Source organism: Salmo trutta, chromosome 3 (genome assembly GCF_901001165.1).
Source record: "Salmo trutta chromosome 3, fSalTru1.1, whole genome shotgun sequence".
Classification (NCBI taxonomy): domain Eukaryota; kingdom Metazoa; phylum Chordata; class Actinopteri; order Salmoniformes; family Salmonidae; genus Salmo; species Salmo trutta.
In genome coordinates, this window is record NC_042959.1 from 5,840,946 (window position 1) to 5,859,670 (window position 18,725).

At 43.8% G+C, this 18,725-nt stretch overlaps 2 protein-coding genes across 18 annotated transcripts in view; both read left to right on the plus strand.

The window, feature by feature from the left end:
• Positions 1–18,725, plus strand: part of LOC115166856 (probable E3 ubiquitin-protein ligase MID2) — a 264,554-nt gene that overhangs the window by 226,487 nt on the left and 19,342 nt on the right. For all 3 annotated transcript variants that reach the window (XM_029720754.1, XM_029720746.1, XM_029720763.1), the window contains 3 exons: positions 10,885–11,033; positions 11,635–11,762; positions 12,845–12,988. In XM_029720754.1, coding sequence (XP_029576614.1) covers positions 10,885–11,033; positions 11,635–11,762; positions 12,845–12,988 — 421 coding nt within the window. The remainder of the gene's footprint in view (positions 1–10,884; positions 11,034–11,634; positions 11,763–12,844; positions 12,989–18,725) is intronic.
• LOC115166873 (LWamide neuropeptides-like) lies at positions 6,250–8,971 on the plus strand. Of its 15 annotated transcripts, none has more exons than XM_029720813.1 (4): positions 6,250–6,498; positions 6,695–6,941; positions 7,094–7,231; positions 7,273–8,971. In XM_029720813.1, exons 1-4 carry the CDS (start codon positions 6,489–6,491, stop codon positions 8,333–8,335), a joined length of 1,458 nt encoding a protein of 485 aa, XP_029576673.1. In that variant the 5' UTR covers positions 6,250–6,488; the 3' UTR covers positions 8,336–8,971. The 15 variants fall into 15 exon arrangements, with proteins under 15 accessions (XP_029576673.1, XP_029576648.1, XP_029576635.1 ...); XM_029720830.1 differs by lacking the exon at positions 6,250–6,498 and having other exon boundaries at positions 6,628–7,231; positions 7,273–7,380; positions 7,457–7,714; positions 7,879–8,971; XM_029720788.1 differs by having other exon boundaries at positions 6,695–7,380; positions 7,457–8,971.

The following is an 18,725-nucleotide window of genomic DNA, read 5'->3' on the forward strand; positions in this document are numbered from 1 at the left end:
TTCTTATTTACAATGATGGCCTAGGAACAGTGGGTTAACTGCCTTGTTCAGGGGCAGAATGACAGATTTTTACCTTGTCATCTCGGGGATTTGATCTTGCAACCTTTCGGTTACTAGTCCAATGCTCTAACCACTAGGCTACCTGCCGCCCCGAAATATATATTTTTTTATAAATATTTCAGTCTTCTGTGTTGTGTAATATTGGGATGCAAACTCAAAATGTAATACATTTCATCTCTATATCTGACATGGTGCAGGTGTCTTCTTTTCTTAAGCCCATAACCATGTGTGTGAGGTGGATACTTTTGTTTCAAAGTAGATTTGTTTAAGACTACCCAGAAACACTCTGTGTGACCCTGATTTAGCCCACTGCAGTAATAAATCCAGACGAGAGCACTGAATCCAGCTTCACACAGATATGAGCTGGCGAAGGGTAGCCTACCACGAGTTTTATGGTGCTTTCAAGACATCCAACCCCCGAGTTCCTGAGTTGGATGACTGTTCAAAACTAGTGGGAGCTCGTTGACTTGAACGCACTGAAGTCGGAAGTCGGAGATTCCAGTTGTTTTTTAACGTTGTTTTTAACCTCTACGGGCCACGGGGGCAGTATTGAGAATTTTGAAAGAAATATGTGCCCATTTTTAACTGCCTCCTACACCAACTCAGAAGCTAGGATATGCATATTATTAACACATTCGGATAGAAAACACTCTGAATTTTCTAAAACAGTTTGAATGGTGTCTGTAAGTATAACAAAACTCATATTGCAGGCAAAAACCTGTGAAAAATAGATTTAAAAAAATGAGAATTTTGTGACTGTACTATTTAGTGTCATTGTTTTAAAGATACCACAGTGAGAAAGGATTCAGTTCGCAACTCCTACTGCTTCCACTAGATGTCAACGATCTTTAGAAAGTTGTTGGAAGCATCTGTCATGAATACACACCGAATTAGAAAGCTTACAAGTTGACACGTCATCACTTCATTTTTTGCGCCTGCGCATGAATCTGAGAAGAGTGCCTTTGTCATTATCGTTTATTCTAGACACTTGATAGGTTGTGTGAAAATATTACTGATGTTTACTGATGTTTCACGTTAAAAATGGAACAAAAGATTAGTGCTAAACAACGTTTGACATGTTTAAACAAACGTAAATAGATTATTTACTAGGTTTTCTTTAGCTTTTCGACGTGACTTTACACTGCCCACCTCATTTTGTGGGAGCCTACTGAACGCTAACTATTTGGACATAAATTATGAACTTTGTCAAAAGAAACCACATTTGTTCTGGACCTGGGATCTCTGGCAGCGCCTTCTGATGGAGATAATCAAAGGTAAGGGGATATTTAGAATGTTATTATCGATATTAGATGATGCTAATGCTAACGGTATAGCTTAGCTTAGCTTAGCATATAGCTTATTGTTGTTAGCATAGTACCCAGTTTATGCAAAATGTGATTTCCCAGTAAAGTTATTTTGAGATCTGGCCATTCGGTAGCAATTACGAGATGATAATATATTATTCTTTGAATGACAATATTATAATTTACCAATGTTTTCGAATAGTAATTCCGTGATTTGTAATGCTGGATTCACTGGGTGCATTCGAGCCGAAAAAAATTCTGAATTTCACCGCGACTGTAAATGCTGTTTTTGGATATAAATATGAACTTGATGGAACTAAAAATGCATGTATTGTATAACATAATGTCCTATGAGTGTCATCTGATGCAGATTGTCAAAGGTAAGTGCATAATTCTAGCTAGTTTTCTGTCTGTTGATGCCCTTCTTTGAATTGGCTAAACATTACACGCAGCTATTGTCAATGTACTCTCCTCACATAACCTAACTTTATGCATTCTCCGTAATGCCTCTGAAAATCGGACAGCGTGGTTAGATTTAGGAGATATATCTTTCAAATGGAGGAAAATAGTTGATTATTTGATTTTTTGAAATGATTACTCTTGCAGTTTTGAATTCCCCGCCATGGTCACATGACAATGAATCCCAATACCGGGATAAGATCGGGATAAGATCCTCAACAGGTTTAACGTTGTTTTGAATGTTGTTTTGAACGTTGTTTTGAATGTTGTTTTGAATGTTGTTTTGAACGTTGTTTTGAATGTTGTTTTCAACGTTGTTTTGAACGTTGTTTTGAATGTTGTTTTGAATGTTGTTTTCAACATTGTTTTGAACGTTGTTTTGAATGTTGTTTTGAATGTTGTTTTCAACGTTGTTTTGAATGTTGTTTTCAACGCTGTTTTGAACGAAATTTTGAATGCGACATTAATGCTCAGAGGGAGACGGCAGGTTATTCTCTTTGAGTCAGGAACCAAAACTCCACCGTAGTGACCCGTGACAGCTCAATCAGCTGTCCGATTTCACTTACGGGCATGTCAACTGAGCCAGGATCACAGTCAAACGAACTGGGATGTAGGTCCCAAAGTGCTCTTCCAAGCGTTGGAGGTGAGCAGTCATCACTGGTGTGGGACACTTACTGATGCAGTTTTCTGTTATTTTCTTTTCATTACACAGAGAGTCAACCAAGTCAGTTTTATTTTACATCCATTGTGAATGACACAATAGTTCCTCTCTCAATGTGAAAAATCTTTCCAACACTCCTCCTCGATAACCACCATTGTCTCGGTGTGAAGTAGAACATTGTCATGCTCTGGTCCCACATCTCCACATAGTTTTGTGAAAAGGTGTGAGCGCAGTGGATGTGGTTTGATGTAGTTTACAATCTAAGTTACCTGCTGCAGTATATCTCAAGAGTTCTGTGCTCAGCTATTCTGCCGCCAGTTACTCTCAGTGTATCCATTACAGTGGGTGTATCCACTACAGTGGGTGTATCCACTACAGTGGGTGTATCCATTACAGTGGGTGTATCCATTACAGTGGGTGTATCCATTACAGTGGGTGTATCCACTACAGTGGGTGTATCCATTACAGTGGGTGTATCCACTACAGTGGGTGTATCCATTACAGTGGGTGCATATGACAGATGGAGACATATTCATAACTAGAGTGCAGAGTCCTGCCCACCAACCCGCCCTAGATGGATCCCCATCTGTGCAAAAGCCCAGCATTCGATCCCACATGGAATCTGTTTTTCATCAATGCAGCCACGCAGCCCACTGAACATCCTATATGGAATCTGTTTTTCATCAATACAGCCACGCAGCCCACTGAACATCCTATATGGAATCTGTTTTTCATCAATACAGCCACGCAGCCCACTGAACATCCCACATGGAATCTGTTTTTCATCAATACAGCCACGCAGCACACTGAACATACCATATTGAATCTGTTTTTCATCAATACAGCCACGCAGCCCACTGAACATCCCATATTGAATCTGTTTTTCATCAATACAGCCACGCAGCACACTGAACATCCTATATGGAATCTGTTTTTCATCAATACAGCCACGCAGCACACTGAACATCCCATATTGAATCTGTTTTTCATCAATACAGCCACGCAGCACACTGAACATCCCCAGTGCCGTTTCATGTTCGTGAATCGTGAGACAGAACAATATATCCTGGTGAATGAAAACCCCCAGACAGGTGTAGCAAACAGAAGTCAATACATGTGTATCTCGACCCTCACAGCTAACGTCCATTTGGAGAGCATGAGCTGGGGAGTTCAGTGGTTCAGTCAGTTTCCTCTTGATTTCTAGCAATAGAATCAATTCTTTGTTGAACAGTTTTATCTAAAGAAAGGTATTGATGTGAGTTTCTGTGCCTCTGCCTCTCCACACATTGTTTTTACCATACCAATTGCAGCCGCCCGGTAATGTCTCTGCAATATGGTGTGGTTTCATAGCGAAGCTGGTCTAGTCATTCACCGTGGGAATGATTCAAGTGTGGCCTTATCCCATGATCTTAAGGGCGCTCTCTGGTTTAATTTTAGCTTTTAGATTTGAATAACTTTCATTACAATTGTTTATGTTAACCACATCACAATGATTTTGAGATATAAAGATGATATTGTAATATATATTTTTGGGGGGGGATATATTTTTTCCTTCAGGATTTTGTAAATTCTCCCGTGACCCCATTTTCACATGGTGTTGCGACCCCTTGTTTGGGAAGCGGTAGTCTAGAGAGATAAAGAGGAGGATGGAGAGGAGAACAGGAAAAATAAAGAAGGGACGCAAAGGACATGGGAAGGGTGAGAAAAAGAGGATGAAGAGTATAGGAGGGGAGAGGTGAGGTGAGGAGAGGAGAGGAGAGGAGAGGAGAGGAGAGGAGAGGAGAGGAGAGGAGAGGAGAAAGGCAGTTTGAAGAAAGGAGAGAAGAGGAGAGAGGAGTGGAGAGGAGTGGAGAGGAGAGGAGAAGGGCAGTTTGAATAAAGGAGAGGAGAGGAGAGTTTGAAGAAAGGAGAGGAGAGTTTGAAGAAAGGAGAGGAGATGAGAAAGGCAGTTTGAAGAAAGGAGAGGAGATGAGAAAGGCAGTTTGAAGAAAGGAGAGGAGAGAAGAGAGGAGAGGAGAGTTTGAAGAAAGGAGAGAAGAGGAGATGAGAAAGGCAGTTTGAAGAAAGGAGAGGAGAGGGGCAGTTTGAAGAAAGGAGAGGAGAGGAGAGGAGGGGAGAGGAGAGGGGCAGTTTGAAGAAAGGAGAGGAGAGGAGAGGGGCAGTTTGAAGAAAGGAGAGGAGAGGAGGGGAGAGGAAAGGGGCAGTTTGAAGAAAGGAGAGGAGAGGAGGGGAGAGGAGAGGGGCAGTTTGAAGAAAGGAGAGGAGAAGAGGTGAGAGGAGATGAGAGGAGAGGAGTGAGGCAGTTTGAAGAAAGGAGAGGAGAGGAGAGGAGAGGAGAGGAGAGGAGATGAGAAGGGCAGTTTGAAGAAAGGAGAGGAGAGGAGGGGAGAGGAGAGGGGCAGTTTGAAGAAAGGAGAGGAGAGGAGGGGAGAGGAGAGGGGCAGTTTGAAGAAAGGAGAGGAGAGGAGGGGAGAGGAGAGGGGCAGTTTGAAGAGAGGAGGGGAGAGGAGAGGGGCAGTTTGAAGAAAGGAGAGGAGAGGAGAGGAGAGGAGAGGAGAGGAGATGGGCAGTTTGAAGAAAGGAGAGGAGAGGAGATGAGGTGAGAGGAGATGAGAGGAGAGGAGATGAGAGGAGAGGAGTGGAAGAAGATGGATATGAGAGGAGAGGTGACTGGCTGTGCAGCAGAACCAACCGGATTATAGAGGCAGGGCTGTGCAGGGACAAGGGAGCTCAGACACGGTGTGTGTCCCAAATTGCACCCTTTTCCCTATTTAGTGCTCTACTTTTGACCAGGGTCAATGTAGGGAATAGGGTGTCATTTGGGATGCAAAAAGGGAGAGGCAGTGAGAGAGCAGCCTGGCTGGTCCACGTGGTTTATCTTAACAAGCTTTCTCTCTCTCTCTCTCTCTCTCTCTTTGTGGAGACTCAGTCAAGCTTTAATCTCTAACAGCACAAACCGAAACAGAGAGAGCAGGCCGGGCTTGGAGAGCCTCTGCTCTCTCTGTATCTCTCTATCTGTGTCACTCTCTCTCTTTCTGATCTCTCTGTATCGCTCTTTCTGTATTTCTCTCTGTCTCTCTCTCTGCTCTATCTGTGTCTCTCTTTCTGATCTCTCTGTATCTCTCTTTCTGTGTTTCTCTCTGCTCTCTCTGTATCTCTCTTTCTGTGTTTCTCTCTGCTCTCTCTGTATCTATCTTTCTGTATTTCTCTCTGTATCTCTCTCTCTGCTCTCTGTGTCTATCTATCTGCTCTCTCTGTATCTCTTTCTGATCTCTCTGTATCTCTCTCTCTGCTCTCTCTGTATCTTTCTGCTCTCTCTGTATCTCTCTCTCTGCTCTCTCTGTATCTCTCTCTCTGCTCTCTCTGCTCTCTCTGTATCTCTCTCTCTGCTCTCTCTGTATCTATCTTTCTGATCTCTCTGTATCGCTCTTTCTGTATTTCTCTCTGTCTCTCTCTCTGCTCTATCTGTATCTCTCTTTCTGATCTCTCTGTATCGCTCTTTCTGTATTTCTCTCTGTCTCTCTCTCTGCTCTATCTGTGTCTCTCTTTCTGATCTCTCTGTATCTCTATCTGTCACTCTCTCTTTCTGCTTTCTCTGTATCTCTCTATCTGTCGATCTCTCTCTTTCTGATCTCTCTGTATCTCTCTGTGTTGCTCTCTGTCTCTCTGCTCTCTTTGTATCTCTCTTTCAGTGTTGTTGTTTGTCTCTCTTTCTGATCTTTCTTTATCTCTCTCTCTGATCTCTCTGTATCTCTCTTTCTGCGTCTCTTTTTCCCTGCTCTCTTTTTGCCTCTCTCTGTCTTTCTCTGTCTGTCCTGTGTATTGCTGCTGTTGCTGATTCTGTAAGGCGTTGCCCGAGGCTCATCAACATTGAAGTCGCTCCACTCTCCACCCTCCACTCTGACCTGTTGCAGATGAGGTCTGTGGCCCAAATTACATCCTATTCCCTATATAGTGCATTACTTTAGACCAGAGTCCAGAGTGTCCAGGGTAAGTAGTGCACTATGGAACAGGGTGTATGGAACAGGGTGTATGGAACAGGAACAGGGTGTATGGAACAGGAACAGGGTGTATGGAACAGGGTGTATGGAACAGGAACAGGGTGTAAGGAACAGGAACAGGGTGTATGGAACAGGGTGTATGGAACAGGAACAGGGTGTATGGAACAGGGTGTATGGAACAGGAACAGGGTGTAAGGAACAGGAACAGGGTGTATGGAACAGGGTGTATGGAACAGGAACAGGGTGTATGGAACAGGGTGTATGGAAAAGGAACAGGGTAAATGGAACATGGTGTATGGAACATGGTGTATGGAACAGGGTATATGGAACAGAAACAGGGTGTATGGAACAGGGTGTATGGAACAGGGTGTATGGAACAGGGTGTATGGAACAGGAACATGGTGTATGGAACATGGTGTATGGAACAGGGTGTATGGAACATGGTGTATGGAACAGGTTGTATGGAACAGGGTGTATGGAACAGGAACAGGGTGTATGGAACATGGTGTATGGAACAGGGTGTATGGAACATGGTGTATGGAACAGGGTGTATGGAAGAGGAACAGGGTGTATGGAACAGGGTGTATGGAACAGGGTGTATGGAACAGGGTGTATGGAACAGGAACAGGGTGTATGGAACAGGGTATATGGAAATGGGTGTATGGAACAGGGTGTATGGAACAGGGTGTATGGAACATGGTGTATGGAACAGGGTGTATGGAACAGGAACAGGGTGTATGGAACAGGTGTATGGAACAGGGTGTATGGAACAGGGTGTATGGAACAGGGTGTATGGAACAGGAACAGGGTGTATGGAACAGGGTGTATGGAACATGGTGTATGGAACAGGGTGTGTGGAACAGGAACAGGGTGTATGGAACAGGGTGTATGGAACATGGTGTATGGAACATGGTGAATGGAACATGGTGTATGGAACAGGGTGTATGGAACCGGGTGTAGAGAACAGGAACAGGGTGTATGGAACAGGGTGTATGGAACATGGTGTATGGAACAGGGTGTATGGAACAGGAACAGGGTGTATGGAACATGGTGTATGGAACAGGAACAGGGTGTATGGAACATGGTGTATGGAACAGGGTGAATGGAACATGGTGTATGGAACAGGGTGTATGGAACAGGGTGTATGGAACAGGGTGTATGGAACAGGAACAGGGTTTATGGAACAGGGTATATGGAACAGGGTGTATGGAACAGGGTGTATGGAACAGGTTGTAGAGAACAGGAACAGGGTGTATGGAACAGGGTGTATGGAACATGGTGTATGGAACAGGAACAGTGTGTATGGAACATGGTGTATGGAACAGGAACAGGGTGTATGGAACATGGTATATGGAACAGGGTGTATGGAACAGGGTGTAGAGAACAGGAACAGGGTGTATGGAACAGGGTGTATGGAACATGGTGTATGGAACAGGGTGTATGGAACAGGGTGTATGGAACATGGTGTATGGAACAGGGTGTATGGAACAGGGTGTAGAGAACAGGAACAGGGTGTATGGAACAGGGTGTATGGAACATGGTGTGTGGAACATGGTGTATGGAACAGGAACAGGGTGTATGGAACATGGTGTATGGAACAGGAACAGGGTGTATGGAACATGGTGTATGGAACAGGAACAGGTTGTATGGAACAGGGTGTAGAGAACAGGAACAGGGTGTATGGAACATGGTGTATGGAACAGGGTGTATGGAAAAGGGTATATGGAACAGGGAGTAATTTGGGATGCAGCCCCTGGAGTGTTTCCCCAGCTCTTGTTCTGAGATTCATTAAATTATTTACACTAAATGCAGCAATTCCAACTCAATATGAGACGAAGACAAGGCAATGAGGCACACACACACACACACACACACACACACACTCTCACACACACACACACACACACACACACACACACACACACTCAATCACATTACAACATGTGTGTGTGTGTCCTCTGACAGGCTGAATTGTCCGCAGTTTGAGAAAAAGATGATGTTTAGTAAAAAAATATGATTTCCATATTATATGAATCCTCTGTACTTCAGTCCGTGAAAATGTTCTTGTTGTCAGCAATCTGTTGACATGTGACTGAGCCAAGCTCCAACAACAGATTATAAACACGACAAACTCTTACCAAACCTCTATCCCAAATAACAGTCTATTCCCTATATAGTGCACTACTTTTTGTCCAGGTTTCATAGGGCTCTGGTTAAAAGTAGTGCCCTATATAAGGAATAGGGTGTTATTTGGGATACAATTTGTCATCGAAGTCCAGACAGATTGTTCCATTCTAAATAGTACATGTCTGATGTTATCATGTTGATTGTAAACCACCGTCATCATCATTATATAAGTCCTTCCAGGGCTAGTAACGGATCAAAACAGCTTCAATTCTTAGATGTTGATTTTTTTATTTTATTTATTTAACCTTTATATTTAACTAGGCAAGTCAGTTCTTATTTACAATGACGGCCTACACCGGCCCAACCTGGACGACGCTGGGCCAATTGTGCCCCGCCCTATGGGACTCCCAATCACGGCCGGTTGTGATACAGTCAGTTTTAAAAAAAAAAAAAAAAAAAAACGTTTTTTATTTAACCTTTATTTAACTAGGCAAGTCAGTTAAGAACATATTCTTATTTACAATGACAGCCTACCAGGGAACAGTGGGTTAACTGCCTTGTTCAGGGGGAGAATGACAGATTTGTACCTTGTCAGCTCAGGGATTCTTTTTTTTTTTTACATTTTAGTCATTTTAGCAGACGCTCTTATCCAGAGCGACTTACAGTAGTGAATGCATACATCTCAGACATTTTTTTTTATTTTCTCCGTACTCCGATTCAATCTAGAAACCTTTCGGTTACTGGCCCCACGCTCTAACCACTAGGCTACCTGCCGCCCCAATGTGGAATGTTTAATGTGGAATGTTTTCTGTCCTCATACGTAGTCAGAATATGCAACTTATGTTACGTAGACTAAATCAAATGTAGTGTTACCAGTGACATTTAAAAAGCATGTTGTTTTTAATACCAGTTACTGACAATTCCTTCGCATTACAGAAGCAATGAAATTCCTCTAATCCCCTTTCTCAAAGATTTTCCCTGACGAAAGAAGTATTAAATTAAGCTAATTCAATGCGTCACATCTGAGCCAGGGGATGGACTGAAGATGAATAGATTATGTAGAATTAGAATTTAAAATGTTTGAATGATTCTATTCCACTCATCGTCCCTGAGGGAATTCTAACACTCTCCATATTAGGTCTTTCTCTCTCTCTCAGGGTGTGGAACTGTAGGTGATGATGAAGCAGACTGACGGAGAGAAAAAGAGATGGAGGGAAAGAGAGACGTTCTATCTGAATACTTGGACATGACTGGTGTTTTTTTTTTTAGAGACGACACAGTGAAACAGGATATTTGGCCCTCTGTTTTGAACAGCACATCCATAACCAACTGAGACAATATATATTTTGATTTGTTTAACACTTTTTTGTTTTGTTGTTACTACATGATTCCATATGTGTTATTTCATAATTTTGATGTATTCACTATTATTCTACATTGTAGAAAATAGTACAAATAAAGAAAAACCCTTGAATGAGTAGGTGTATACAAACTTCTGACCGGTACTGTAGATATATTGTATATGCGTTGAAAGCCCATCTATTGTGCAACATGTCCACAATTTAATAATATAGACAATGTGAGATGACTGCCTATATCCTAACCCTGCTAACATGAACTTCTCTTCTCTGTCCCTTGCTTGTGTACCTGTATGCCTGCCTACCTGTGTACCTGTATGCCTGCCTACCTGTGTACCTGTATGCCTGCCTACCTGTGTACCTGCATGCCTGCCTACCTGTGTACCTGTATGCCTGCCTACCTGTGTACCTGTATGCCTGCCTACCTGTGTACCTGCGTGCCTGCCTACCTGTGTACCTGTATGCCTGCCTACCTGTGTACCTGTATGCCTGCCTACCTGTGTACCTGCGTGCCTGCCTACCTGTGTACCTGTATGCCCGCCTACCTGTGTACCTGTATGCCTGCCTACCTGTGTACCTGCGTGCCTGCCTACCTGTGTACCTTTGTGCCTGCCTACCTGTGTACCTGCGTGCCTGCCTACCTGTGTACCTGCATGCCTGCCTACCTGTGTACCTTCGTGCCTGCCTACCTGTGTACCTGTATGCCTGCCTACCTGTGTACCTGCATGCCTGCCTACCTGCGTACCTTCGTGCCTGCCCCCATGTGTGCCTGCGTACATGTGTGTCTTGTTTGTTTGTTCTGCGTCTGTCCGTACGTGCGTGTCCTGTGTGTGTGTGTGTGTGTGTGTGTGTGTGTGTGTGTGTGTGTGTGTGTGTGTGTGTGTGTGTGTGTGTGTGTGTGTTACCTGTCTCAGGTGATGAAGCTGCGTAAACTGGCCCAGCAGATGGCTAACTGCAGACAGTGTCTGGAGCGCTCCAGAGCCCTCATCACTCAGGCAGAACACAGCCTGAAGGAGAACGACCACGCTCGCTTCCTACAGACCGCCAGGAACGTGGCTGAGAGGTGAGACAGAAATCCCTCACCCCTTAACTACCTCCCCTACAAGGCCCCTGTAACTAGCCACCAGGAACATGGGCGAGAGGTGAGGATGGGCTGTGTGCTTCTTGGGAGGCTTTTAAGGCCAACAGAAAGGGAAGGATACTCAGAAGACATTCTGCAAGGCTGTCCTCTACTGTTTCCAAGGCTTGTTATTCATGGACTCTCTCCCTGGAATGAGGCTGTCCTCTACTGTTTCCAAGGCTTGTTATTCATGGACTCTCTCCCTGGAATGAGGCTGTCCTCTACTGTTTCCAAGGCTTGTTATTCATGGACTCTCTCCCTGGAATGGAAGTCTCATTCAGGATTTCAGGGTCTGCTGTATGTTTTAGGAATGAGGTTCTCTAGCTGATGGAGACAGGCTGGAATATGAAGGGTCTGCGGCTGTGTCAGACTCACCCACACACTGATGTGTGTAGACAGAGGGCATCCTTGGTCTCTGCTCCTTCATCATCCTCCTGCTGAGGCTCTCCAGTCCATACAATAGGATCTCTATACTCCAGTCTGATAACTCTCCTTTCTTCTCTCCTCTCTTTCTCTCCCCTCCTCCCCCTCCCTCTCTCCCCAGGGTTGCCATGGCCACGGCCTCCTCCCAGGTGCTGATACCAGATGTGAACCTGAACGAAGCCTTTGATAACTTTGCCCTGGACTTTTCCAGAGAGAAGAAGATCCTGGAGGGACTGGACTACCTGACAGGCGAGAGGGAGGGAGGGAGGGAGGGATGGAGACCGAGCGAGAGAGAGAGGGGGGGATGGGGGTTTGGAGAGAGAGAGAGAGAGAGAGAGAGAGAGAGAGAGAGAGAGATGTCTGGGGCTTTCACAAACAATATAAGACAGCACCACTGTTGGCAAATAAGGAACCTGTCTGTCGATCACTGTCCATCCTGCAAGCCTCTTGAGGTGTTATATAGTTTTGTTGAAACACAAACGACCACCGGAGACGTACAGAAGTAACATAGAACAAATCTGACAAAAAAATGTACTACACTTTGTGTTTAGTTGACAGGTACATTGCACCTTGTCTGAAATGATGCCTAGATACTGATCTTTCCGTTGTTGACACTGTAGCTCCCACCCTACACACTCAAACTAGCAGGAAACCATCTGTAGACCAGGGGACTATCCATATGAAGTATTACAGCGAACAGCAAATTCATTTTTAACACCTTGGAAATAGGTATTTATATGAATGCTCTCATGTGCTGTCCTCTGGCATCAAGTACACATCTATTAATGCTCTCATGTGCTGTCCTCTGGCATCAAGTACACATCTATTAATGCTCTCATGTGCTGTCCTCTGGCATCAAGTACACATCTATTCATGCTCTTGTAACAGTGTAGGTTCCGTCCCTCTCTTCGCCCCAACCTGGGCTCGGACCAGGGACCCTTGCACACATCAACAACTGACACCCCACGAAGCATCGTTACCCATCGCGCCACAAACGTTGCAAGGGGAAACCCTACTTCAAGTCTCAGAGCGAGTGACGTCACTGATTGAAACGTTATTAGCGCGCACCACCGCTAACTAACTAGCCATTTCACATCGGTTACACTCTCATGTGCTGTCCTCTGGGATCAAGTACACATCTATGAATGCTCTCATGTGCTGTCCTCTGGGATCAAGTACACATCTATGAATGCTCTCATGTGCTGTCCTCTGGGATCAAGTACACATCTATGAATGCTCTCATGTGCTGTCCTCTGGGATCAAGTACACATCTAGTATTGTTTTGAATAAATCCAGTCCAACGCTAATCTATCCCTTGTTTGACCCTGTAGCTCCCAGTCCTCCCTCCATACGTGATGAGCTGTGTACTGCCTCCCACGACACCATCACTGTTCACTGGACGTCTGAGGACGAGTTCAGCGTCACCTCCTACGAACTACAGTACACCATCTACACCGGACAGACCAACTTCATCAGTAAGTACCATGACAATACACCAGCCGTACACCACCCTGTTCACCACCCTGTTCACCACCCTGTTCACCACCCTGTTCACCACCCTGTTCACCACCCTGTACACCACCCTGTTCACCACCCTGTACACCACCCTGTTCACCACCCTGTACACCACCCTGTTCACCACCCTGTTCACCACCCTGTACACCACCCTGTACACCACCCTGTTCACCACCCTGTACACCACCCTGTTCACCACCCTGTACACCACCCTGTTCACCACCCTGTTCACCACCCTGTACACCACCCTGTTCACCACCCTGTTCACCACCCTGTTCACCACCCTGTACACCACCCTGTTCACCACCCTGTTCACCACCCTGTACACCACCCTGTTCACCACCCTGTTCACCACACTGTACACCACCCTGTTCACCACCCTGTTCACCACCCTGTTCACCACCCTGTACACCACCCTGTTCACCACCCTGTTCACCACCCTGTACACCACCCTGTACACCACCCTGTTCACCACCCTGTACACCACCCTGTACACCACCCTGTTCACCACCCTGTTCACCACCTACCCAGTGTCATGCCGTGACTATCATTAATGTGATGACGGCTATTCATCGAATAATTACCTACTACATTGAATAATTACTCAATTAACAATTAACAATTAACTCGTTAGGAATTTGGGGCACCACGGGAAAACCTAAGTGATGACTCAGTGATAAACAAATTGGCAAATTGGCTAACTAAATAATCACACCGAAATACCATAAACACACACAAACGATATAGGTTATTGATTACTAACATAATGCAATGAAAAGTCCCTAGTGGACTAACCCGATATGATGGCTTGTTACACAATGGAAAAGGGGTGGGGAAAGATAAGGAGAGGGCGAGACAAAGAGAGTGGACTTATCGTACCTACATTTGGAAACTACACTCACCGTAAATATGAATATTTAGCACTCTAACAATCGGTCATTTGGATTTAGAAATGCAACATATATTTACGTTTCTCTGTCGCTTCTCTGTTGAAACCACTCGGTCCGTCTATGGGAAGTAGTTCGATGCATGTCTCTGATTGTCCACCGGAGTTCTGGAGTGTTCTTAGAATGGATACATCAGAGGTGTACAACACGTTGGTGAGAAGGACCTGTTTTCCCCTCCTGTCTTTGGTCAATTGTCCTAGACTACTTTACATGCAGAGCTGCAGACGGTGCATGTTTTGGTCTAGTCTTCACCTTCTTCACTCGTTGAGAGTTTCAGAGGGTCTTACCATTTTCTGGTCTTGTAGTTTTAACCATTTCAACGTGTGGACCGCGTCCTCACATTCTCTGGTCTGCATTTAAATTCTCTGCGAGTTATTGTAAGTACTCTGGCCTGAAAGGCGGGTCCATCATGTTGGACTAGTTCATAATACAGTAACCTACAGTAAGAAGGGATATGGTTGGAGTACGTTATAATACAGTAAGAAGGGATATGGTTGGACTACTTTATAATACAGTAAGAAGGGATATGGTTGGACTACGTTATAATACAGTAAGAAGGGATATGGTTGGACTACGTCATAATACAGTAACCTAAAGTAAGAAGGGATGTGGTTGGACTACTTTATAATACAGTAAGAAGGGATATGGTTGGACTACTTTATAATCAGTAACCTACAGTAAGAAGGGATAGGGTTGGACTACTATATAATACAGTAACCTACAGTAAGAAGGGATATGGTTGGACTACTTTATAATACAGTAAGAAGGGAAATGGTTGGGCAACTTTATAATACAGTAAGAAGAGATATGGTTGGACTACTTTATAATACAGTAAGAAGGGAAATGGTTGGGCAACTTTATAATACAGTAAGAAGAGATATGGTTGGACTACTTTATAATACAGTAAGAAAGGATATGGTTGGACTACTTTATAATACAGTAAGAAGGGATATGGGTGGACTACTTTATAATACAGTAAGAAGAGATATGGTTGGACTACTTTATAATACAGTAAGAAGAGATATGGTTGGACTACTTTATAATACAGTAAGAAGGGATATGGTTGGACTACTTTAGAATACAGTAAGAAGAGATATGGTTGGACTACTTTATAATACAGTAAGAAGAGATATGGTTGGACTACTTTATAATACAGTAAGAAGAGATATGGTTGGACTACTTTATAATACAGTAAGAAGAGATATGGTTGGACTACTATATAATACAGTAAGAAGGGATATGGTTAGACTACTTTATAATACAGTAAGAAGGGATATGGTTGGACTACTTCATATAACACTGAATGTTGCTGGTTTGCACTCTATCCCGTTATGTAACAACCATATTTTAGTAACAGCTTTGTAATGCCATGCAGTTACCGTACTGTACTGACATCCAAGATAACATGTCATTTGGGAACATCAGCTGTTCCATTTTGTCTGTACCTCCATTTATGGAGTATAATACCTTGAGTGAGAGGACTGGGTGACACTGTTGAGGGGCATTGAGGAGAGGAGGGAAGAGGAGAATTGCTGAAGTGTAGAGCAGAGTAGATAATAGCAGGTATAGGCCTAGCAGATAATGTCAGGCTGCCTTGGGAGGACACAGGAGGATGATTCTGTGGGAGGACACAGGAGGATGATTCTGTGGGAGGACACAGGAGTATCAACTGACAGTAGGGTGGAAGGACACAGGAGGATCAACTGACAGTAGGGTGGAAGGACACAGGAGGATCAACTGACAGTAGGGTGGAAGGACACAGGAGGATCAACTGACAGTAGGGTGGAAGGACACAGGAGGAACAGCTGACAGTAGGGTGGCAGGACACAGGAGGATCAACTGACAGTAGGGTGGCAGGACACAGGAGGAACAGCTGACAGTAGGGTGGCAGGACACAGGAGGATCAACTGACAGTAGGGTGGCAGGACACAGGAGGAACAGCTGACAGTAGGGTGGCAGGACACAGGAGGATCACCTGAGAGTAGAGTGCCACTCTCACATGTGGAGCTGGTTGGCCCTGGGACAGATTAGAGTATCCTGACACATACAGTTGAAGTCGGAAGTTTACATACACTTAGGTTGGAGTCATTAAAACTCGTTTTTCAACCACTCCACAAATCTCTTGTTAACAAACTATAGTTTTGGCAAGTCGGTTAGGACATTTACTTTGTGCATGACACAATTTTTCCAACAATTGTTTACAGACATATTATTTCACTTATAATTCACTGTATCTCAATTCCAGTGGGTCAGAAGTTTACATACAATAAGTTGACTGTGCCTTTAAACAGCTTGGAACATTCCAGAAAATGATGTCATGGCTTTAGAAGCTTCTGATAGGCTAATTGACATCATTTGAGTCAATTGGAGGTGTACCTGTGGATGTATTTCAAGGCCTACCTTCAAACTCAGTGCCTCTTTGCTTGACATCATGGGAAAATCAAAAGAAATCAGCCAAGACCACAGAAAAAAAATTGGAGACCTCCAAAAGTCTGGTTCATCCTTGGGAGCAATTTCCAAATGCCTGAAGGTACCACCTCCATCTGTACAAACAATAGTACGCAAGCATAAACACCATCCTATAGAAAATGTGTGGGCAGAACTGAAAAAGCATGTGCAAGCAAGGAGGCCTACAAACCTGACTCCGTTACACCAGCTCTGTCAGGAGGAATGGGCCAGAATTCACCCAACTTATTGTGGGAAGCTTGTGGAAGGCTACTCGAAACGTTTGACGCAAGTTAAACAATTTGAAGGCAATGCTACCAAATACAAATTGAGTGTATGTAAACTTCTGACCCACTGGGAATGTGATGAAAGAAATAAAAGCTGAAATAAATCATTCTCTCTACTATTATTCTGACATTTCAGATTCTTAAAATAAAGTGTTGATCCTAACTGACCTAAAACAGGGAATTTTACCAGGATTAAATGTCAGGAATTGTAAAAAACTGAGTTAAAATGTATTTGGCCAAGGTGTATGTAAACTTCAGACTTCAACTGTACTTCCTATAGATCCTCCACAGAGCTGCTTTCTTCTCATCTACTATTCTTCACTCCTTCCTTTCTCTCTTCTCTAATCCTCTCTCCTGTTTTCCCCCTTTTCCCTCCTCTCCTCCTCCTCCTCTCCTCCCTCCTCTCTCCTCCCTATGATTTATCTCCTCTCTCCTCCTCTCTTCTCCCTCCTCTCTCCTCTCTCCTCCTCTACTCCCCTCAGTCCCAGCCTGCTCCAACCTGCTCAGTCCCAGTGCTGCAGTGAAGTAGGATTTATTTCAGCAGTGATAGACTGAAGAGCTGAGGCCATCAGCAGATCCAGAGTGGGAGGGAAGAGGTGGGCTGGCTGGCTGGCAGACCTGGGTTCAAATACTATTTGAAATATTTTCAAATACTTTTAACGTTTGTTTTAGCCTGCCTGGAGTTCCAGTTGGGCGGGGTTTTTACTATTGAGACTTTTCTATTGGTCCATTAACCTAGACAAGTCCAATCAAGCACAAATAAAGTATTTTAAATGTATATCAAATACTATTTGACCCCAGGTCTGCTGGCTGGTTGGCCTCACTGAGCTGCCATTACCTCCTCAGGAGGATAAGAGGGAGCTGGAGCTGAAATGTTATTTCAGACTACTGAGTTTGTAGCATTGCCTTTTTTCTGCATCTCTGAGTGCTTAAACGCTAACCACTGTTGATGTCATCTGATCCTTCTCCTCTCTCCCTGGAGGGGGAATGTGAGATTATATGTCTATACAGGACCAGTCAGGTACCAGGGATAGGAATGCGAGATTATATGTCCATACAGGACCAGTCAGGTACCAGGGATAGGAATGTGAGATTATATGTCCATACAGGACTGTAGGGTAGTGAAGTTTACTGTAATACTGTAGGATAGTGTTGTTTACTGTAATACTGTAAGATAGTGTTCTTTACTGTAATACTGTAGGATAGTGTTGTTTATTGTAGTACTGTAGGGTAGTGATGTTTACTGTAGGGTGGTGTTTACTGTAATACTGTTGGGTAGTGTTGTTTACTGTAATACTGTAGGGTAGTGTTTACTGTAATACTGTAGGGTAGTGATGTTTACTGTAATACTGTAGGGTAGTGATGTTTACTGTAATACTGTAGGGTAGTGTTGTTTACTGTAATACTGTAGGGTAGTGTTGTTTACTGTAATACTGTAGGGTAGTGTTTACTGTAATACTGTAGGGTAGTGTTGTTTACTGTAGTACTGTAGGGTAGTGATGTTTACTGTAATACTGTAGGCTAGTGTTGTTTACTGTAATACTGTAGGGTAGTGTTTACTGTAATACTGTAGGGTAGTGATGTTTACTGTAGTACTGTAGGGTAGTGTTTACTGTAATACTGTAGGGTAGTGTTTACTGTAATACTGTAGGGTAGTGTTGTTTACTGTAATACTGTAGGGTAGTGTTTACTGTAATACTGTAGGGTAGTGTTTACTGTAATACTGTAGGGTAGTGATGTTTACTGTAGTACTGTAGGGTAGTGTTGTTTACTGTAATACTGTAGGGTAGTGTTGTTTACTGTAGGGTGGTGTTTACTGTAATACGGGAGGGTAGTGGTGTTTACTGTAATACTGTAGGATAGTGTTGTTTACTGTAGTACTGTAGGGTAGTGTTTACTGTAATACTGTAGGGTAGTGTTTACTATAATACTGTAGGGTAGTGATGTTTACTGTAATACTGTAGGGTAGTGTTTACTGTAATACTGTAGGGTAGTGTTGTTTACTGTAATACTGTAGG